General features: G+C 33.8%; 2 protein-coding genes and 1 non-coding gene across 3 annotated transcripts; all 3 read left to right on the top strand.

The window, feature by feature from the left end:
* Nucleotides 1–8,002: 8,002 nt before the first annotated feature.
* On the top strand, nt 8,003–8,132 carry LOC121247927. The gene has a single exon (XR_005937328.1). It is a non-coding gene; the product is annotated as a small nucleolar RNA snoR80 (small nucleolar RNA).
* Nucleotides 8,133–9,834: 1,702 nt separating this feature from the next.
* Nucleotides 9,835–11,546, top strand: LOC121247425 (receptor-like protein 19). The gene is made up of 3 exons (XM_041145778.1): nt 9,835–9,887; nt 9,986–10,478; nt 10,719–11,546. The coding sequence occupies exons 1-3, from the start codon at nt 9,835–9,837 to the stop codon at nt 11,544–11,546; spliced, it is 1,374 nt and encodes a 457-aa protein (XP_041001712.1).
* Nucleotides 11,547–12,730: 1,184 nt separating this feature from the next.
* On the top strand, nt 12,731–18,038 carry LOC121246974 (malate dehydrogenase-like). The gene is made up of 7 exons (XM_041145304.1): nt 12,731–12,909; nt 13,875–14,033; nt 14,161–14,336; nt 16,690–16,967; nt 17,079–17,214; nt 17,300–17,411; nt 17,721–18,038. Exons 1-7 carry the CDS (start codon nt 12,867–12,869, stop codon nt 17,813–17,815), a joined length of 999 nt encoding a protein of 332 aa, XP_041001238.1. The 5' UTR covers nt 12,731–12,866; the 3' UTR covers nt 17,816–18,038.
* The last annotated feature ends 6,507 nt before the right edge of the window (nt 18,039–24,545 follow it).

Genomic DNA, 24,545 nt, shown 5'->3' on the forward strand with positions numbered 1-24,545 from the left:
TTTGGCCTACATATACAATCCATATATCTTGGTTCCTGTACTTCCTTTAACCATAAAATATTCATTGTAGATGAGTTAAATTCAGAGAAATTCTATACGTTCTAATGACTTCTAAGAAAAAATGCATCTGCATACTCTATGCTAACTTGAATTTGATAATCTTCACAACTTAAGCATGAAGATCTAAGAGTTATTTGCGAAAATATATTTCAAAACTCAATCCTTGCTAGAAAAATTAACTTTGTAGCCAGGGTTTCATTCAACCTGCCTTGCCTTAATTGCTTGAGGAAAGAAACTGTCCAATATTTTCATATCCTTTTACCTTCTGCATTTTCGTTTCCAATATCCTTTTGTTTTGGCTTGTATGTATTAAACAAGTATCATCTAGAAATTTGATCCTTGGCGTGTCGTGCTATTCATTTAAAATCCCTTTTGACCACATATTTATACAAGCCCAACATACACCATCAAAATCTTCCGTTATGAGCATAATTTGATGTTAATAAAAACAACGCCATGAAAGACATTCGATCCAGAGTACTATTTTCCCATTCACTAATTGACATCCCTTCAACAAAAACACCTAACAAACTAAAAAAACAAGTTACAAAATTCAACAATGTTTCACAAAACCTTTGTTTCTTGATACAATAAAATAGGGAAGAGAACCACTCCCTCAAATTTCTCTAAACCAAATAGAAGACTTGAGAAAAGATACAAATAATAAGGGGTAAGCGAAGGAAAACTGACTTGCTCAATGTCTTGCTCATGTTTCCCATGGCTAGCAGGATCTGCCATTCCATCTGAAAAGACTGTTAGGAAGGCGATCAGGACGAAGCTCAAGCGATAACTGCATCAGGCGATAATGCGGCGGCGACTTGCATGCCCCAATCTTCATAGATGCATATGCTTTCTTCTCCTGTTGTGGCCTCTCATCAAAATTACCCACACCCTCAAAATCAGATTGCCAAATGAGGGACAAATGGAAAAAAGAAACTACCAATAGAGATTGAAAACTCAAAGATCACTGACTTATTCAAACGGAGTATCTTGTCGATCCGTTAAAAAATGAATGACCAATGCATGATTTTATCAGGAGATAGGTATATGATCTCCGAGAGATTGAGCAGTTTGGGTCGTGCAAAAGGAACATGAACCCAATGCAATCGGGGGAGAGAGAGAAAGAAAAGGCGAATTGAGAGGGAAGTAAGCGATCAGATTGATGATGCCATGATGGCGGTTTGCAGCTCAAAAGAAACTGGGTTGAGACATTGGCGTGCTTCTTTATCTGCTGCCACGTCACCAACTCATCAAATTCCATCTCTTCTTAAAAGAAATCATGTTAAATATGTGTATATATTAAGGGGAAAAATAGTTTTCATCCCAAAATTTTTATCTTATTTCATTTTATTTCTTTTTCAAACATCATTTAAATATAAATACTTTCCAATTAATCATTACAACTTTCTAAAAATTTCAAACAAAAAATAAAAAATAATTAGACTTTTTCAAATCTCCAAACAAAAATAATATTAAAATAATATTTTAATTTTATAAAAAGAAATTATTCAACGTTTTCTTTTCAAACTATCTCACTACTAAATACAAACTATTTTATTGTTATTCACAAAATTCTCTTCTCATTTCAATCCCAAACTTATCCTAAATATGGATAATATTACATGTATTGAGTATCTATAGTTTACTTTATTTTATTAGGTTTTTTTTTTTTTCCAATTCGAATTTCAAAATTTTCATCAATGTAATAGTTGACACATGAGCATATGATTATGTGTATAAAATTGTAGGTCCAGATAATATTATATTAATAATAGATTAAAAATAATATTAGTTAATTCTTTAATGTGTCCATGAACTCATTTGTAATTAGTTTTATATATATATATATATCTTATACTTGTTTAGTTTGTAAAAAACCAAATGATCATTCGATATCAAGAAGATGAAGAAGCTAGGAGAAGATGATGTCGAGGAGGGGATACTTGGTCTCAAGGATAGGAAGTTATTTATATCATTATTGGAAAGCTATTTTTTTTTAAGAATTTTTTTTTTAAAAGGCAATGATATACTTATAGTTTTTTTACAATTATTTTACAATCAATCAATGCAAATATGTCACTTAATTATAAATAAATTTCAAAATTAAAAAACTAATCTTCATCATATATAAAGTCATAAATAACCATAAGCTGATATTTTCCTTTTAAAAAATCATTATTGATCAAATGATTGGTACCATTAATGTATTATTTATTATTTTGAGAGAAATGAAGTTAAAGTATACTCTGATTAATTTGTAATATTATAACAGTTACAAAGAGTTATTTTTTTATTATTTTTTTTATAACTTAGTTACAAAAAGTTCTAGTTATACTTTAACTTAAACAAAAAATTGACTTTTTAAAAAAAAAATACATTAACTAGAAAATTATATCAAAAAATCAGATTAACTAGGAAATTATCGAAAAAATCAAGTTTTCCTTTTATTTATTTTAGAATTTATTTAATATTTATAAAGTATTTTTAGGTTTTTGTTAAATAGTTTTTGTCTTTTTAATTTTTAGTGAATTTGTTTTTTCAGAATTTTCTTATTTACACAGATTTTTTTTGTTAAATTAATTAAACTGATTTTCTAAACTTTTTAACAACCTATTTTTTAAAAGCATTTTTAGTTAACTTTTCACATCGTTTTTAGATAAAGATGTTTTTATAAACTTTTCTAGTTAAACCAGTTTTTTCAATCAGCTAAGAGTGCGTTTAGATGTTAAACTGAATTGAATTGAGTTAAGTTGAGATGATAAAATATTGTTAGAATATTATTTTTTTTATTATTATTATTTTAAGATTTGAAAAAGTTGAATTGTTTATTATATTTTATATTAAGATTTAAAAAAATTGTAATGATGAGTTGAGATGAGTTGAGATGGATCTACTTTTCAAACGAAGCCTAAAGGTAATGTTTTTGAATTTCTCTAGTTACAGTGATTTTTTCGTTGTTTTTTAAGTTGAGCAGATTTTTTAAAAATTATTTTTTATTTAAATCGATTTTTTAACTTAAACATATTTTTATACTATTTTTTTTTTTAATTTAAACCAGTTTGTTTAATTACATTTCTTTATAATCTTTTAAGTTGATATTAAAAACATTAATAGAAACGCACATGTCAACTTTTGATTTGCTGACATGTGTCACTGGTAAAAGGTTTTGTTATCTGACAAACGACTTTTTTGATAGGAGTTGCGAATCGTAAAATTTTAAAATTTAAGAGTATTAGTATTAGTCTATGCATATATATATGTAAAGTTATATTTGTATAATATGATTTTAAAATCTTTCATATTGGTTTATGCATATCCAGATATTTAACTATCTATAAACAGTTCTTATTCAATTTGGATAACTACTATTCATCTTATAAATCATATTTTAATCATTATTTCTCTCTCCTCCCACTCTCTTTTACAATCCTTTATTTTTCTCTCTTATTCAACAACATAACAAATCTTCACTTGCACATTTATTTTATTATTATAATATATTATATATATTTTTTATTTTATTATATTTTTAATATAGTATATAAAAAAAAATATAGTTTTTATTATTGTATTTGTATTTTTAATGTCAAATATATGTAATGGATGTTAATTGTAAAAAATATATAAAAAATTAATAATAATAAAATAATAATATTTTATTATTATTTTGTCTCAAATATACATAAGTTAATATAAAAATTTTACTTGAATGGTAAAATGGATATACAAAAGAGATAATTTTACATATGTATATATATAGATCAATACAAATGCTCTTATGTATAAATATTTGCAAGTTGAAAAAAACGAGGGAGTTTTTTGCAAACGGGCGAAAATCAAAGTAGTGAATTTGCAATTAACACTAAAAATAAATTAGGAATTAGGATATTGGTTTTTTTTTTTTTTTTGAAGTATAATTAGGATATTGTTGTTCATTAGAGAATGATAACATAAAGATGCAGCATCCTTGGTCAGCTATTTTTTTTTAGGGTTTTAAAAAATTATCATCTCATTTTATTTTCAAATATCATTAAAAAATAAACATTTTCAAACTAATTATTACAATTTTTCTAAGTTTTCAAACAAAAACTAAAAAGTAATTCAATTTTTTCAAATCTCAAAATAAAATTTATATTAAAAAATTATATTATAATAATATTTTAATTTTATAATATTTTTTATTCAACTTTTTATCTCTTTGCGCAAAACCTAATAAATATTTATCTCAAACTATCTCACTAATATTAATAAAATTCACATCTCATCTAGATGTTTGGTACCAATAAGAGATTATTTCTTATTTTGAGAGAAAAGAAATTGGAATAATATTAACGGGACCAAAGTCCTTCCTCGCCTACGGGCTCAATGGAGTAAGCCCATGACATGTGGTCTCGTTTGTTTTTATAGTTCATCTCAACTCATCTTATCTAATTATTATAATTTTTTGAAATTTTTACATAAAATATAATAAACAATTCAACTTTTTCAAATCTTAATTCAACTTTTTCAAATCTTAAAATAAAAATAATATTAAAAAAATATATTTTAACAATATTTTATTTAACTTTCAACTTTCATCTCAACTCATCTCAAAAAACAAATGAGGTTAGTATTCATACGTGATTCACAGCTTCTTTAGTTGGTCATATTTCCTAAGAGATAAATATTAACGATCTCATGCTATCAGCTTAGTATTTAGGATCTTATTGCGGAGATATATTCTCTTCGTGTTGTAAATTGGTTTAATAATAATTTTTAATCCCCTTGGATTTATACTGATATTTAGGACGATATCCTTCATTTTAATAATGTCCTCCCTTTTAGTATTAATCATATCTACAAAGAAGTAAGTGCTTTAGCGGACAGTCTTGCTAGTTTTTCCTCCGGTTTTGAGCTCCCCAAAGATATGGTTGGCCTTTTTGTTTTGGATCATGCAGGTATTCCTAACTTTCGTTATTAATTTATAATGTTGTTAGCTTTAAGCAGTACTATGTCGTATTTTTTATCTGGAGTTTTTCAATAATATTTTTCATAAGAGCTTGGTTTTGAGATTTCTTTTGTAACCTATTTGTTCTATTTGTATAAGGTATTCTTCTGTCAAAATTGAGGATTTATCAATAAAATTGTATTATCTTTTTTTTTTATTTGAAGAAAAAAAATCTTAAATTGTTAAAATTGATATACGTGTTTCATGTGACGAGGACGGCCATTAATTTCTCAAGCCTTCAATGCCACGGCAATGACTTGACTTGGAAATGAGGTTTTTTCAAGAGAAATGATAGCCATACACAACTTTTTATTTTTTCTACAACTTTTTGATAAAATAAAATTCTAAAATATAACTTTTCAAATTTTAAACACGTCAAATCAAAATTAAAACTAAAATAAATATTTAAAAAAAATTATTTTATTAGAAAGTTGTAGAAAAGTTACTGTAGTAAGGATATATTTTTCTTTTTTTAACTCTTTATCAGCATATATTGTAAGCTAGCTTAGCATGCGCACAAGACGACTCGACTAATTTGAACATATGGTCTCTTGCCAACTCATCCAAGACTAATTTAAATACATCACGTACTCGTTGAGTGCATGAAATCATCTAAAATTCATTTCCTCCATTTCTTTTCTGATCTCTTGATCTCCCTCCAGCTCCAATATTTTAGACAATGGGTTTATCCTTTCCTCTCTTTATCTTGATCGTGCTTTCTTGTTTCATTGATGATGTTTTATCTTATACTTTCTGCCTCTTCTTTTGGTGTGTAGCCCCTGTGCCATGATGATGAGAGATTTGCCTTGTTGCAATTCAAGGAAAGCTTTATCATTAATCAGTCCGCGTCCGGAGATCCCTCTGCTTATCTGAAGGTTTCATCGTGGAAGCCTAATCAAATCATTGATTGCTGCAAGTGGGACGGTGTAGAGTGCAATAAGGACACTGGTCATGTCATCGGCCTCGATCTCAGTAGCAGTTGTCTTAAAGGTTTTCTCAACTCCAATAGCAGCCTCTTCCGCCTTCTCACCTTGAGAGCCTAAATCTGGCCGACAATCACTTTAAATCTTCTCCAATCCCAACTAGTTTTAGGCAGCTTTCAAGGCTAAGAGCACTGGCAATGGACTAGCCATTGCCAAGTCCAAGTCTAATTTGCATCTGATTTTGAGATAAAATCTCTGGCATTGGAATCGGCAAAACCATAATTTTCTAATTTATGCTACAGTAAATCTCCTTCTCTCGTCATTGTTGGCAAGCTCCTGTAGTATGATCAAATGAATATTTTATTACTATCCGTCCAACTGCCCCTCTCTTTTTCCCTCGTGTTTTCCATTTCCCTCGTGTTTCCCTCGTCTCTCATCTCTCATCTTTCCCTCTTTCTCTCGTCATTTTTTTTTTCTGAAACCCTTCTTCCTCTTCTCTCCCTCGCTTCGTTGCTCGTCTCTCCCTCTTCTCTCAGTCCACCATTTTTTTTCCTGAAACCCTTTTCCCTCTTCTCTCCCTCGCTCCATCGCTCGTCTCTCCCTCTTCTCTCAGTCCACCATTTTTTTTTTCTGAAACTCCTATCCCTCTTCTCTCTCTCGCTTGTCTCTCCCTCTTCTCTCTTTCTCAATAGATTTTATCTTCATTCCTAGGTCGATCTTCTACGGTTGTGCAATTTCCTCTCTCTCTATCTGTTTGGCTCAACAACGCAGCACTCTTTCTCGGTTTGGGTTGGTAAAACTACCAAAAGTTTATTTGGGTAAGCTTTGTATTGAATAATTTGAGTATGAATGTGTGAATTTCTGAAATGGGTATGAATTTGTTTGGGTAAGCTAGTTATTATCATTGCTGATTTTTCTATAGTTGGTGTTGTTGATTTTTCTGAAGTTTGTGCTTCTGATTTTTCTTCAGTTGTTTATTATCCCGTCCAGCCAAACCTCCTCTCAGATTGACAATTTTTGAAGTTTGTGTTGCTGATTTATCTCGTGTCTCTCTCTGTTTACTAGTCATTTTCCAGTATAGTTTCAACATACATTCTCAAATTTATTAAGTGTTAGAAATAGGACCATATACCCAAATTGAGTTGAAGATAAAAAGGCTCTTTCCATGAGCTTTTTATCTTGCTGAGTTTTTTTCGGTTCTTTTTTTTTTTTTTTTTTTTTTTTTTTTTTTTTTTTTTTCTGTTTGCTATACAATACTTGGTTTTGTATTGTTTGCTGTTATTGTTTTTGTATTAATTCAAGGTTTTGATTTGGACCTATTGGAGTAATTGGCAATCTTTTAGAATACGTGCAATAAGGTGAATGCCATCTGTGAAGTTGACTTGTAAAATTCTTATGAAAACCAGGCTTGTTGATGCTGAAAGGCATACCCTTCTGTACACCTAAAAACAGATTTAAAAAATGTCCATTATTCGTAGCATTAGGGAGTCTTCACAGACCATGGGGACACTATAATTTTCTGCCCAAAATAACATCTTTTTTGCTGAATGAATGCTGCTGCAACAGTAATATTCACATGACAAGTGCTCAATTTTATCATAAAGATAATTTGGAGATTATTATTGCAGCATTCTCCAAACATTAACCAAGAGCCAAAGAGAATTGGTTTGATGTGAACGAGTAAAATATGATTCTCCTTAAAATAAAGCATTTTTACTACAAGCTAGAGTAAAACATATTTGCACTACAAGCAAAAACGAAGTGCAAAATGATGTTGGCATCACCTTTTCGAGTAAACTTCCATTTTCTTCCTGTAGCATATCAAGCTGCAATGGAATTGATACCTCATTAATAGATTTTCAATAAAGATACAAAATTTTCGCAATGTATCCCAATTGCAAAGGCTAATTGACAGCTTGCTCATTGTCCAAAACTACAAAGGCTTTTTTTTTTGTTTGCTATACAATATTTAGTTTTCTATCACTTTGTTGTTATTGTTTGCTCTCTCATTTCATGTAAGCATGCTTTAGGGTGTATTTATATGTGTATGTAGTAGTATATGTATGTGGGTAATAGCTTGGATGCTACATATAATGTTTGTGGCTATCCTGATCGATGGTTTCTTTCAATACTATTTGATCCCGAAAACACCACATATATTATTTGTTATCATCATTAAGACACTTTTCTGACTCCACAACCAAAAACAGAGTTTACTTTGCTGTTCTTTGCAAAATAGATGATGAATAAAATACGTTTGATGTTCTTCTTTGCAAAAAAGAACAAGAAATTTATTTTTGTTGCTGTTTTGCAAAGTTGCTGTTTTTCTTTGCAAAACAGAACAAGAAGTTTGTGAATTATTTTGGTAACTTTTCTGACTCTTTTGGTATATAATTTGTGGACAGTTGGTAATTTTTGACTTGAATGGGACTGTGTTGTTGGACTTCAATGGGACTGTGGGACTCTTTTGTATGGGCCTATTTTGTATTTGCACTTAGTTTGGGACTGTGTTGCTAAATTTGAATGTGACTCTTTTGTATTTGTACTAAGTTTGGACTCTAGTTTGTGTATGGTTTGTGTATGGTTATGTTTTAGCATAGAAGGACACACATACTCCACTGATATAGTATTATGGAGATGCATAATATGGTTATGTTTTGGACTAAGTTTGGACTCTGCCATGACAACCGTTTTGGTTGTTTTTTTTACTTCACATTTCTCTCATTGCTAGAATCTTCAACAAGATTTGGTTTTTTTTTTTTTTTTTTGGTGAATGATTGGTGTCTGTTTGGTGTATAATATGCTGCCATTTATATTGGATAGTCCTAGAAAAGTGGATGCAGGTGGTTGTTTGATGCAGTTTAGTGGTGAATCAAGTGTCTTATTGTATTATAGTGGAGCTCTTATTTGTTTCTTTTGTGCTGTTTCTTCACCTAAAGTCCATTTGTTTTTTTTTCATCAGATCATTAAAAAATAACTTTCTATTTGGAAGATACCAAATGCCCTTTAGGAATGTGTTTGTATTTATTTGATGTCCATAAATTGTGTCTTCATTATTTTGTTGTATTTATTTGAGCAAGAAAGTCTTGTAACAGGTCTCTATCTCTCTCTCTCACAATATTAATGTCCATATCTACATGATTCATTGTGAGATTTGATTACACTTGCAATTTTATAGGAAGTGATATTATAATGGATGTGGTTAAATACCTTGGTTAATATTAGTATGAAATGTTAATATTAGGTTGAGGAAACAAATAGTTGGGAAACAATAATTTTAAGTAAAATGTAAATTATTAATTAATATATGAAGTGTATTTGCAAATTATACAAAAAAAAATGTAAAATATTATTAAAATATATAATATTATATTATTATTTTGACTTTAAGATGGCTAGTCTAACGTGGATGCACCTAGCCAAAAGTTAAAGTTATAGTCAAAATTTGAACTTCTAGCTAAAATTTGGACCTAGGCCATTGCCAATGCTCTAACAAATCTCAACCTCTCTTGCTCTTTATTTTCTGGCCAAATCCCTTCAGAAATCTTTGAGCCCTCCAAGTTAGTTTCTCTGGATCTCTCATATATCTCCAAGTTATATATCTCCAAGTTAGTTTCCCTGGATCTCTCATATATCATTTGTTGTTGAAGCTCCAAAAATTTGGCCTAACAGTTATAGCTCAAAATCTCACAAACTCGGAAGTACTATATCTTGACCAGGTTGACATATCATCTAACGTTCCCAATATCTTGGCAAACTTATCTTCTTTAACAGATCTATCTCTACGCCTGTGTGACTTGCATGGTGAGTTTCCTGTGGGAATTTTCCATCTACCTAAGCTTCAACGTCTTAATATAGAGGATAATGAAAACCTCAAGGGCTATATACTGGATTCGATTGGTCACCTCAAGTCCTTGGTTGTATAGATTGCGGATTTTTGCAATTTCTCAGGAGAAATACCATCTTGACTAGGTAATCTTACCAATTTAATTGTTTTAGATCTTCAATCAAATAGGTTGAATGGTTCAATTCCACAGTCAATATCAAGGCTTGTAAATCTTGAAACTTGGTCTCTCAATGATAACTATTTGAGTGGCAGGGTGGAGTTTGAGTTGTTTCTGAGACTCAGAAAGCTAGATGCATTGCAGTTATCTAGAAACGATATTTCATTGCTTACAAATCCGAGTACCAACTCAACTTTTCCAAAATTTACTAAATTATTACTAGCTGATTGTGACTTGGGTGAGTTCCCAGAGTTTTTGAGGAACCAAGATCAATTGGAGCTGTTAGATCTTAGTGGAAACAAAATTCACGGTCAAGTTCCAAAATGGATGGGGAACGTAAGTACAGAAACTCTCTGGAGGTTATATCTGCAAGACAACTTTCTGATCTGTTTCGACCAACTTCCGATTGTATTCCCCTATGTTAATCTAAAGGAACTGCGGCTTGATTCTAACATGATTCAAGGGTCAGTGCCAATCCCACCTCCTTCCATTGATTTCTGTAAGGTCTCAAACAACAGATTGACCGGAGAAATTTCACATTTGATTTGCGATCTAAGTTTAATAACTGAGCTCGATTTGTCAAGCAACAACTTGAGTGGAAAACTTCCTCAATGTTTAGGCAACTTGAGTGATTCTCTCACAAAATTGGATCCACACAACAATAGCTTTCATGAAACCATTCCTCGGATCTGCAGTGAAGCAAACGAATTGATGATAATTGATTTCAGCGAAAATCATTTATAGGGGCGTGTACCAAGATCATTGGCAGATTGTACCAAGCTTGAAGCTGTTAGTCTTGGTACCAATCAAATACATGATATTTTTCCTTCCTGGTTGGGCATTCTTCCAAAGTTGAGGATTCTCATTTTGAGATGTAATGAACTCTATGGTACAATTGGAAGTTCTGATAACAATTTCGATTTCCTGAAATTGCACATCATTGACCTCTCAAATAATGATTTTACTGGCAAGTTGCCCTCTGAACACTTCCAAAATTGGAAAGCCATGCAAATCGTCGATGCCGAGAGCTTAAAGTACGTGAAGGAATACCAAACTCTAGCCATGCCCTCTGATAACATGAGTTGTACCTACTCTTTCTCAATGACAATGATCAACAAAGGCACAGAAACACTATATGAAAGAGTCAATGATTTGTTAATAGCTATTGATCTCTCGAATAATAGATTTGAAGGAGAAATCCCAGATGTGGTGGGGAATCTAAAAGGACTTCATTTACTCAACTTTTCCTCAAACTTTCTCACTGGACCTATCCCATTTACATTGGCAAACTTGACAAGGTTAGAAGCATTGGATCTGTCTCAAAACAAGTTGTCTGGTGCGATCCCTTTGCAACTAACAGAACTCACTTTCCTTTCACACTATAATGTCTCCTATAATCGTTTGACAGGACCTATACCACATGGGAAACAATTCGACACATTCAATATCAGTTTGTTTAGTGGGAACCCTGAATTATACGGAAGTCCTTTGTCAAAGAAATGTGGGAATCCTGCGGACTCACTGCCTCCATCTTCAAGCCACAACTCAGAATTCTCATTTGAATTTGGTTGAAAAGTAGTCGCCATTGGATATGGATGTGGATTCGTGTTTGGAGCTATGTCTGGGCTAATCGTGATCACAAAGAAGTATGGTTGGTTTATGAAGACGTTGGCGATTGGGCAGCCAGGAAGAAGGGTGAATTGGAGGGGCCGCAGAAATAAAGTATAATCCTACATGCATGTTTCCATAACAAATAAATAATTACATGCACAATGTCTGTAGCACATACTATTATTGTGGCTTTACTTTTATTTTTCTGTTTTTATCCTTTTTTAGCTGCTATAGGAAAGGGCCATGGATAGGATGTTTGTACTGAAAAGAATTCGTTGTATTTGCACCCATGCTCTCAATAAAACAAGTGTTGTGAAAGAAAATTAACCACAGAGATTTATGGCAGTGAAAGCAGAGATACCCTGCTCTGGTGTATTTCCATTCCAATTTATAGTAATCGTTACACTTTAGTTTTGTATATGATGATTAGAGAGAGGTAATGTGCACAAATATACCTAAGAGAAAATAAAGAGTGGTAGTCTATTAATCTGGAGAATTGAACTTCATATTCATCTTCATCTTGAGCTACTACTACTGTACTCTGCCGGGCCTTGTCTGGACCACCTTCTCCATTCACAGATATTTGGACAGAAATACAAGAGATTGAACCAATGATTTTCTTTTATTTCCTAATTTTTTCATTTTTTTTTTCGGAATGCTTTGTGGCATATTTGATTAGAATTTGTTAAGAGTTTCTCACAACTTTTTGTGCCTTTGATAATATTAAAGAGCCGTAGCCGTAATAGAGGCATAATTCTTTTCACAACTTGTTTATAATTTTAACAACTCTTTACATTTTTCTTATTGAATGCAAATGGAACAAAAGATTCCACCTCCCGTGAAAATTAATTAGAGAAAAATAACTTCATCTACATAAATCATAGGTCGCCTCGCGTACTTGCCATTTGGCTTCTTTTTTTAAAATAGCCTAACTTTCTATGATAGACCAATCATAAGTCACATCAATACTGAATATTCATCCAACGCTGCACGCTCCACGCCCTTCTTACCACTACTTTTTTAAAAAATAAATAAATAAATAAATAAACGACGATGTCGTCATTTGTTCTCCTACCAGAAATAAAACGCCGTCGTTTAACCCCATGCACTTGCGCTTATCAACACCCCCTTGACAAGTAACAATAACACTGCCACACATAAATAAGATCTGAGCCTCATTTTCAGCCTCACTCTCGCCACCTCGCTGCTTTTTCTCTTCCCGATTCGCTTCGTCCGTTGAAACCGATTCCTACCCCAGTCCGGACCCTCGATCTCGATCAAATGGCGAAAGAACCAGTTCGCGTTCTCGTTACTGGAGCCGCAGGTACTGCATCAAATTTATAATCACTATTCTATTGTATCACATCCATAACTCTCATCTTCTTCGTCGATTCGATCAGAAATTATCCGAATTTTTATTGTTTTTATTGTTCTTTATCCAATTTAGCCTGTTGGGAAAGCGGTTTAGATCTGGTACATGATGATCTAAGATAGGTCCAGTGTGTGCGAAGATAGGTGCTGATTATTTTGGTTATGATAAAATAAATAAAGAAGTAAAAAAGTAAATCCGGTTCCCGTGATTGAATTTCTACAACACTGCTTTTATATTTTCTGTTTATGCTGGACAGAGTTACTAGGGGTCTGAATTTTGGTGTAAATATTGTTGGTTCAGTTGCATTCTTTGCGATCCGAATTCTAAGAATTAAGTTTTGGTTTATTTTGTGAAAACAAAATTGAGAGAGAGAGAGATGATTAAAATGATGATATGGACCTAAGCTTTTGGCACCATGTTTGGTTTATGTGACGATGGTAGTTTTTACAGTGCATGTTTTGAATTTCCAAAATGTTGTAGTTATGGTATTGGTTGTCCCATAATCAAATCCATTAATTTTCCATAGTTGAATAAAAGTGTTTCTCTCATATTGATTCTCACACATAGTGTGTTCATTCCACAAGAGCATACTGAGCGAGCTAGATATTTATTGTTTAAGTCAATAAAATGTCAGAATTGGCATATGAATGGTTAGTCCACATTATAGCCGTGTTTTTAAAACACGTTCTTTGGCTGCAGCTACATCTTCATAACGATTCATTGAAGATGCATATCATGTTGTTAATACTATGCTCATGAGTCATAATATTGGGATTTTTTTTGTGACTTATGTCATCCTCTTCATAGAAAATGCAGCCTTAGCTCATTCTCCTTCTTATGTGGTTAATTTTGTAGTTATCCAATATACAGCATTTCTTTACAATTTATATTTTGATGATTTGTTGCTGGATTTTCAGGACAAATTGGATATGCTCTCGTCCCTATGATTGCTAGGGGAGTGATGTTGGGTCCCAACCAGCCTGTGATCCTGCACATGCTTGATATCCCACCTGCTGCGGAGGCATTGAATGGGGTGAAAATGGAGTTGGTGGATGCTGCATTTCCTCTACTTAAAGGTATGTTTATGGCCTCTTAAATCTGTCAAATGTGGATGACATCACTTAAGCATGGAGCCATACACTCTGCTTTTTAATATGCTAAGGATCTGTTAGAGTACGAGGTATGATGTGGTATATATTGCAGGTGTTGTTGCTACAACAGATGTTGTTGAGGCATGCACTGGGGTTAACATTGCAATCATGGTTGGTGGGTTTCCAAGGAAAGAAGGCATGGAAAGGAAAGACGTGATGTCAAAAAATGTGTCAATTTACAAGTCTCAGGCTTCTGCCCTTGAAAAGCATGCAGCTGCAAACTGCAAGGTGAGTGAAATTTGTAAGAGCAGGAAATAAAATTTGGTTATTTTTGTTTTTCAATAGGATTTGCTTCGCCTTATCATATAGTCTATGCTGTTTTAAATCCCAAATCCTCTAGCTGCTTGGATGACAATTAATAAAAGTTAGAATCAAATCATGCCTTAATTTTGTTTCCCTTTTTCTTTTCTTTTCTTTCTTTTTTTTTTTTTTTTTTTTCAAAAATGAGAATGTCTCCACCCGTTATTGATTTAAAACTCAGCGTACGAGGCCCCTACAAAGCAGAGAACCCACGCTGAGGCCAAGTTACAGGACCAACACTAAGACCCAAACAAAACAGAGCATGCACTATGACTCCAATGGACTTTCTAAACATTACAAAACAGGACCCACGCTAATCAATTCTATCAAAGCACTAAGGCTAAGCCATTTATGACACATTTCGAATATAAGGGAGACCAAGTTTATCTGTCCTAATCAACCACCTCAAGGAGGGGGAATGGATGCCATCTCAGTCCAGAGACCTGCAAATTCTTCCGATGCTTTCTGGGCCAAGAAGTCATCTGGGGCATTGGCTTGTCTGAAAACATGTTGGATTGAAAACATCTTGCCTCTTTGTAAGGCCATCAACTCCTCCCAAAAGTCTACCAGGTACCAAATTGGGCATTTTGCTCTTCTAAACCACTTTACCACAATTAAAGAGTCCATCTCTATTTCTATCTTGTCCAAACCTTTTTGACAGATTTTCCTTTCCCACACTCCCAGGAGGAGTGCCCTGAACTCAACATAGTTATTTGTGCCATGATTAAGTGGAGAGGCAAAAGCGAAAATCATATTACCTGCGGCATCCTGTAGAATTCCCCTGCACCTGCCTGCCCCGAGTTTCCTCTACTGCTTCCATCCACATTGAGTTTAAGCCAGCCATGGATAGGACGATGCCAATAAACAACCTGCACCTTTTTTCTCCTTTGGTTTTCGGTTGGATTTGCAGATCTTCTAATATCTTTTCATCTTGAACCGATAAGGGCTTAGTTGCACGCAGCTTTTCACTTAGCTTAACTATCCAGAAGTGAATAGTCCTCCAAGTCTCCTCCACAGAAATGGAGCCTCCTTCCATTCTTACCTTGCATCTACGAAGCCAAAGCACCCAGGTGACAATGGTAGGAATTATGCCAATCAGTAGCCCTCTAGTAGTTGACTTGGAGGCTCTGTTACACCATGCCCACACAGTTTCTTTCCAGGTGCTAAACTGAGATCTCAGTATACCAACCTGGACAGCACATTTCCTCCATATGGCCTGCGCCACTTCCCCATTGGCTAGCACGTGATTCAAGTCTTCATAGGCGCCTCTCACACAACAATTGCACTTGGAAACTAGAGGAATACCCAGTCATCTTACTCTATCATCTAGACTAAGAGCATTATTAAAACTTTTCCACATTGTGATTACCATCTTCTTTGGGAGGCACGGATGCCAAACCCAATTATCCATCTGATTTTTGGGGCTTTAACTCGGATGCACTCCCAAGCACTCTTAGTAGAGAAATTTCCATCTTTAGGCAACCAAATAAGAATATCCTCTCCATTCTGCTGGCTACCAACCGTATTTACTATCTCTTGCGCTTTTTGGGTTCCCACCAATCGATGTAGCAGCTCCAGGTCCCAACCGTCCTCAAGCCAAATATCTTTGAATTTCAAATTAGGTGCCGTGACAAGAGAGTTGGTAGCAAGTATTTCCTCCCCCAACCATTTATCAAACCAAAATGAAGCCTTACCCTCCTTTGACTTCCACTTAGAATGATCAATGACATCCAGAATGCATCTCATTATAAGTCACCAAAACTGCGACCCTTTGGAAGGGATTACAAGAGAAATATGGCCCTCCTTTTTCTTGAATGGCATCCTGAAATTAATTCCATACATGTAACATATTCAATCTACAATGCTCTGAAAAACTTCAGGTGTGAATGTATGCACCATGAGAACTAGATGGCTTTATTGCTGTTTAGATTTCATCTACTGATCTATCACTTAGATCAATGAGCTCTAGTTTGAATGGCACCTCCTTCCTTTGTAATCACAGGGTGGAGAGTCAACTTTTAGGTTGAAGATCCACTGGGTGTAAGTAACAGTAAGAATCATCACTTAGAGTCGGGCCATTTCAAATTTTTACTTTTATAAGTCATGATGCTTGGCATAGACTATAGTTGCCCCCATTGGGAACATGGAACATTTCGTTATGTACTTAACCAATTAGTTTGAAGTTCTAAGTAAAACTTTCCAGATGATTCCATGTCCCCACAATGACTGTATATGAAAATGAGCAAGCACAATGTTTAGATTCCTTCTACTTCCTATGCAGGTTTTGGTTGTTGCCAACCCAGCAAACACCAATGCACTGATATTGAAGGAATTCGCACCATCAATCCCTGAGAAAAATATTACTTGTTTGACTAGACTCGATCATAACAGAGCCTTGGGCCAGATTTCTGAAAGGCTAAATGTTCAAGTTTCTGATGTTAAAAATGTTATTATCTGGGGTAATCACTCATCAACCCAGTATCCTGATGTCAGCCATGCAACGGTGAAAACACATTCTGGAGAGAAGCCAGTCCCCGAGCTTGTTGCTGATGATGCATGGTATGAAAATGGATTAGTAGTTAATTTAGTTTGTTACTTATAAAAAAATAGTTAATTTAGTATGTTTGTATTGAGTTCATTGAAGTGTTGATATGAATTTCTTTACCTAAGGTTGAAGGGAGAATTCATAACTATCGTTCAACAACGTGGTGCTGCAATTATCAAAGCTAGGAAACTATCAAGTGCATTGTCTGCTGCTAGTTCTGCTTGTGACCACATACGTGATTGGGTGCTTGGAACCCCCGAGGTTGGTATCATTCTGTCTATTCTTTGATCGTATAATGTGAAAAAGTCCGTTTCCTACACAATGACCATTTTTCCTGCAATTTCAGGGCACTTGGGTTTCCATGGGAGTATACTCTGATGGTTCATACAATGTACCAGCTGGACTCATTTATTCATTCCCTGTCACTTGTCGCAATGGAGAGTGGACGATAGTCCAGGGTAATTTTCATCATGCACTACTAATTGTGTTTTTTTTTTTTTTTTTTTTTTTTGGGGGGGCGGGGGGTGGTGTTCTTCGTGCTGCTTCATCGTTACGCGTGAATGACAGATAAATCTGGTTCATATTGAGTTGTACTTGTAGGGAAAAATTCACGGCTTTGATCAGCAACAAACTATTTTTTTTAATGAGTATATCAGCACCAAACTATTAAAGAATAGATTATTTACATTATTTGTTAATCTTCAGTCTAGGATTCTCTTGGAGAATCAAACCTGTTTCTTGACTCTTGTTGTCTTCTATCTGCCCAGGACTTTCAATCGATGAATACTCGAGGAAGAAGCTGGACTTGACAGCAGAGGAGCTCACTGAGGAGAAGGCTTTGGCTTACTCATGCCTCTCTTGAATGCTCTTGTTCCTTCTCTAATGTGGTAGTACGTCCGGCTCTTTCTTGTGTGTCAACTGAAGTAGCTGGAGTTTTGAATAATGCCATTGTTAAAGATTTAGAGGAACTGTTAATGATGGAGAACTTCTATGTATTTTATACTCTTTGCGGCTTGCATTTCTACTTGGATGCTTGAATTTATAACTATCATCCTAATTAATGGATATTATCAACTTAATATTTGGCTGTGTGGATCCATAAGATGTAATGTTTTATTTATTTATTTATTATTATTGGTTCTCCCTGCATGCATAATTGTTAAACCTGATCATTATTATTATTCTTATTACTGTATTTCTTTTTTGGTTTGAAGTCTTGAAGTTTCTTATTATGTAAACATGACGAAATAACCAAAAAATCTAAGGCTATTAGCTCTAGCATGGTTCGTCGGCTCTGAACTCAACAACCCTCTTTAGAATTTGTGGTCACACACCGTAATAGTGTAATAGACATTCTGCGTGCACTTCGGCTGTTCGCATTGCAGATCATCAATTCCAATATGTCATGTGGCGATCTTTTAATTGACGAAAAGAATCAACTTGGCCCTTTGCAGATGGTAAAAGGGAAGAGCTGGTGGGTTCGGAAGATTAGCATGACGAGGACATGGTCATGGTTTTTAGCCACTGGTTGAAATATAATTCGATATAGAAGTTGTCTAGATTCCTATCTGAAGCACCATAGGGTGCCGACATCCAAGGTGTTAACAATAATTTATTCACTTAGGCCTAAAACGACATGTGCGTTCGAATAAACAAGCAAAAGCAATAGTGATATTCAATCAATAATCATTTATAATTGATTTCAACCGATTTCAACATGTACTCTTTCGATCCTGCTAGCTTCCATATATAATTTTCATTTTCCAACCTTCTCAGACTTGTCGCTAGCGCGAAATTTCACAGCACGTTAACCTTCCCTGCATTATGTTAAGATTCTTAGTTTCTTTGGTTTAGATTTTGTACAGATGTGTTGCGCCCATTAATGTGATCGAGCTTAAAACTGACACAGTTTTAAGAGGAAGGAAATTCTCTCTAAACTTAACCTTCAGGTGTTGAGCATTATCCTTTTTCTTTTAGAACATGCATACATCTTTTACATATTCTTTCCCAATCTTTTTCATCAAGCACTTACAGTTGCCAATGAATTTAATTTGTTCATTCATTAATTGGGACTATCTATTTTGAGAATTTTAAGTTATAAATGGCTATAAATACTCCTATATATAAATTAGTATGAGAAGGCACGTACAGAAATTTAATGAGAACAACACTCATTGCATGCATGGATGTTTGCTTTGTAAGAGCAGTCTGACGTTTATCTTAAAGGTCTCATTGATTTATGGCACTTCCTTGACATGTATTAAGCCTTTTGATTTATATTTTGGCGAAATGATCAACTTCTTCTTCATGTACCTAAGGTGTAATAAAAAAAAAAAGAACAATCGAGTTCTTTTAATAAAAACTACTAACTCTTTATGATGTGGCATTTAAACTACTTTGAAGTTGTCATTTAACCTCTCAGGTGAGCAGGACATAAATGGCCATTTTTATGCTCATTAATTAAGATATATATGAGTTAAGTTATAGAAAAACAGATGGATCGGAAAATGCCAAATTTTACTTAAAAAACTTTTACTAATTCCATGTGATTGATGAGTTGGTGACAGATTGCCAATATATGAAAAATGATTTGTACAGTCTTAGTTGTGTAAATCTAAACACTACCTTCGGAAAAGAAAATAAATTTGGTGTCCACATGAAAAAATCTACTTTTAGCATTCATGACACAATATTCAGTCTCAGATTCCGTCTTTTTGCATTCATGAGTGATTTATTTCAGAAAATTGCATCTGATTTGTAATCAAATGTTTTGATATAGAATACAATGAGTTGGCCTTTCTTTGTCTAAAAGTTTTTGTGAAATGTATAGTGATAATACAATGGAAAGCAAATCAGTCATAGAAATAAATCAAATTGAATATATGAATGTAGTTGATAATATATAAATATATGAATGCTATCAATGGTTTATATTTGAATGACAAGCTGATTTAATATCATATTATGGGTTTAAATTCTTGAGAACTTTAAATACTAGAAAGAAATCTTATAACATTTATTATGGGTTTAGTGCTCTTGGAATGTATTTCAAACACCTCCATATCTATTCATGTGAATAATGAAAATACTACTTTTATGAGTATTTGTACACACAAATGACTGTTCACAACTTCACATACCAGATAATCATACTGCTTCTCATGTTACAAGTCATAATATTATTAACAAAAACTTGGGGTGGGGTTGTGGCATGACAGGCTATGATTTGCTCAGGGAAATCAAGTTAGGCTTTTGGTTTATATTGCTTTGTCTTCTTTCCAAATTGAAATTCTGCATTCCAAATTGATATACTTTTGAAGATTTGCCATCTGGGTCCTTGTGTCAGCACTTGCTCAAATAAAAATCTCTTTGGCATATTTCACACCAACTTTTCACCCAAACAAGTCAGGTTCATGATGTTCCCAAAGATTTGTTTGCTTTATCATGGGTCTTTCTCATTTATGGGATTTTTCCCATTTTGCAGGAGTCTTCATCCCTGAGAAACATACCAGTGGTGATTATGTCATCCGAGAATGTGTCTTCAAGGATCAGCAGGTAAATATTTTGTTTTATTTTATTTTATTTATTCCTTGAGAATTTGATTTCTTATAGGCAATAATACTAATGTGCAAGTGGCAACAGATGCTTCTACATCAATATTATTTATTTATTCCTGATAAGTACTTTTTATTTTATAACTTGTAATATATATGTGTATTTTGTAGATCCTTGCATCCGAAGATATAGGTAGACAATTTCTGATCTATGGTGAGAGGTATGGCCTGAGTCTTGATTATCCAGGAACTTGTAGACTACATTGTTATGCATCACTCCACAATAAACTCTTCTTGTGTTTATGCCATGCACTGTATGTGGATATCCCTTCCATATGTTTATTTTCCGCATGCATATTAGGTGTTTTCTCTGTATTAATGTGTGAATAGACAGAAAATGAGTTGAGTTGTGTGAACAAGTTTTACATTGGTTTTACCATGAAATGAAAAAGAAAATCAGAAATTGTTCTGCCAGGAGTTCATGACAGAGATTTTTGGATCATATATTTATTATCTTCTCTTTCTGAACTTTTAAATGATAAATTGACACTTATCATGTATCAATGCTGTCCAGCATTAGAAAATTAGAGGAAGAAACTTTTCTTTTCATTTCTTTTTTTTAATGAGGTTTTTTTCCTCTTTTCAAGCCATCAACATATAGTAAGTGTTGGAATGTGAGATTCATCACCATAACCTTATGCCAGCAACAATAGCAGAAATATGCAACAGCTGCAACAGGAATTTTCAGCTTTCATACCTACACCTTGTAAGCTCCAAACCGATGGTTTAAGGCCTTCTCTCTTAAACAAATCCTCTTTCTTTCTTCTTAAGTAAGTGTAGAGTGACTATTATATGATAAATCTTTAGTTATAGCTGCAAATTTAAGAGCTTTCAACATTAGAATGCAAGTAAAAACAGAGGGAATCAATGCTTGCTGCGGTAAGCATTTTATACCTTCAGATCTACTTTTTAAACTTCAGCCTCACTAATTTCCTTTAGTTTTCATCATCATCACTTTATTTGTTAGCCATGATTGAACAAGACACATTAGAAGCTTATAGTTTCACCAAATGGTAGTGGGAAACATCAAAGGAAAACAGAAAACTCAGCTGCGTACTTGTCACATGCATACCTTTCATTTCAGCTTGATCTTCTATTATCTTTACTTGTCCTCTATTCTAGTCACTTGTCACTTGTAGAACTATGATTTAGGCCACCATGAGAAGTGGAATAAGTCACCATTTCGACCTCTAGTAGAAATAAGGCAGCAACATCATGGACAATAGCAGCAGAAAATCTTATTGCAGTAGCAAGAAAAATATTCAGCCTGATAGCTTCAACCTTCCTTCCTCTCAACTCTCATCACCTTAGTCACTTATTTACCTTGTTCGAGACCGCGTCAAAAAGTATCTCAGCCAGTACAGCAGAATTTAGATGCCTCAAACAGCAACCAGTAAACTAGATTTCATGTAGGACATGAAATCTAGAAATGACAGCTTCCTCCAAAATGACTAAACTTCTCTAAAGTCACCAGTATGCCTTGGATTTTCACTTGACCTAACATATGACACCAGCATGCAGTCCTTGTCTCTTCCCTAGACCAAAGGGAAAAATGGGAAAAAAAGGTTATAACTCGCTGTGGTATAGCTTCAAATTTAACTATAAGTAACTATATAAGACCATGTCTGAACAAAAGAGAGAGACAACAGCCATACTTGACCCTAACCTGGTATTTATCAATAGTATGTATCTCCACAGAGGTTATGCATACAGTAAAAGTAAAGCAATTAGAACTACAAGCAGATGAGACATATCACCTGGACAAGAGGAGGTAGTTGATAAGCAAAGATTATGATTCATGAAATAGCATTACTGAACTTTTGTTAAACCAAGATTTTTTTAGGCTTATCATTCAACCACTTAGTTAATACAGTTTTCTTGATGAAATCTGTAAATGGGCAGTTGAAATAAAGGAAGGGAAGATTGTATCCATTGTTAAAGAAGAGGATAGACATTGGAATTCCAAGGAGGGACATGTAGTTGATTATGGAGAGGCTGTTGTCATGCCTGGCCAGATTGACGTGTAAGTCGTGAAAGCTCTCTCTTCCTTCTTGTATATTTCTTCACCTTGAGAGCATAATAAATGGTTGCATAGATTTGGTGCCGTATTTTGGGTTGTGTCCGGCCAAAGGCATTAATTTGCAAAGTTCTTTGTCTAATTATACGTGACATTTTCGCACTGTATAAGCTAATAAAATTTTGGCTCAGAGTGTGAGGTACTGCAACTTTGATTATGTCAAAAAGCAAAACAGAGTCCATTCAAATGTTCTCCTTTGTATAGTGTTGATTATAGAACCAATGATAAGGCCACGTCAAACCAGATTGCTCAACAACTGAATCAAAGTTCAAACATCTTAGAATCCTGTACAGAAATTGTGTTTCAGATGTAGCCATAGACGAGCCCTTTGAATTGTATTTATTGTCTGATGTACATATCTCTTGTAGCAAACTCACCCTACTCATTATGCAATGGTATGAAACCCCATGACCAGGGCACGGATGATTGCATTAAACCCTATGCTATATTGTTGTAAGTTGTTTATCATGTAGTTCTTTAGTTGGGCTGTAATTTGCAGTGCATAAGAGGTTAGTCAATTTGATTGTATCAATAAGATAACTTGCTTGCAAAAATATAAATAAGATATTATTATTTTTTTAATGTGAATTTCTTTGGTTTTGTTCATGGAAGCCATGACATCTTGATGATCCTGGAAGAGCTGATTGGGAAGGATTTCTTTGGTTTTGTTCAGTTTTACAACATAATCATATTAAAGCCAACACTTATGATGATCTCTTTGATCAGATCCATTGTTTGTATACCATATTCATAATAGTCTTTAATTTGGGTATTCTTCAACCAATGAGATAACCTGAAAACATTAAACACCGACTTCTCATATTGTTCAATACTTGCAATATTCCATATTTTTCAATATAAATAAAGTTGGTACCAAGCTAACACTAGAATGTGTTCAGTGTTTAGGGTGTACGACAATTGGTCAAATTACCCTATTAATACGTAAAAGCCAAACCAATAAGAAAGAAACTGCATAAATACATTTTGAATAATTGGTTTGGTTGATCTTACATTTTAGGACCTCCCGAACCACCAAGTAGATTATTTGTATAATCTTTTTTTTTAAAGTGTCATCACTTAGATGAATACATGTTGGTTAAAGATACTACGCACAAAATTACATTTTAATACAAATCCAGGGCCTGAATGAAGTCAGTTGGATTAATATTATGGTGAGGAAATATCTTTTTAGATCAGTTTTGGTTGGTTAGTTGCAGTGTACATCTAATAAAGGATTGTACAAAAGGTTTATCCATTCTTGTGTGCAACTATGGAGATGGTAGTTGTGGATCTCTAATCTATTGGTACCCCCTATCATGAATATGAGAGAGAGAGAGAGAGAGAGAGAGAGAGATTCCTAATTTGGATGTGTTATATTTTTATATGTATTATGTTTTTGTTTTTTATTTTTATTTTTATTTTGTCAAAAACCTTTTCCGACGAGTAAAATTCGCCGAGAATTTATTTTTATCAATTAAACTTATTTGCAGTGATAACTTATCGTCACAAAAGCTCTATTTCGGCGACAATTACCCGTTGGGAATGCATAATTGCGACAATAATTCATAACCACTGGAAAAAAATCAAAGCGTTTTTGGCAATTTAGTAACCTTTTGCAACGATATATATCGCTGCAATTGATTTTTCTCAACGATTTAATGGTAAACATAAACATCATTTTCATCGTTGTTTGGGACATTTGCTACGGACTAACATCGTCGGAAATAGTAGCTTTTTTGACGATTTTGTCCTATCGCTGAAATTGATTAGAAGTGGCGCCTTTATTTCATGGAAAATCATCGAAAATGATCAAATGCAGTGATTATTAAAAATATTTGCGACGATTTTGAGTGTTGAAAAATGTCTAATTTCTTATAGTGCGGGAGAGATAATCACATTTG

Source organism: Juglans microcarpa x Juglans regia, chromosome 1S (assembly GCF_004785595.1).
Source record: "Juglans microcarpa x Juglans regia isolate MS1-56 chromosome 1S, Jm3101_v1.0, whole genome shotgun sequence".
Classification (NCBI taxonomy): domain Eukaryota; kingdom Viridiplantae; phylum Streptophyta; class Magnoliopsida; order Fagales; family Juglandaceae; genus Juglans; species Juglans microcarpa x Juglans regia.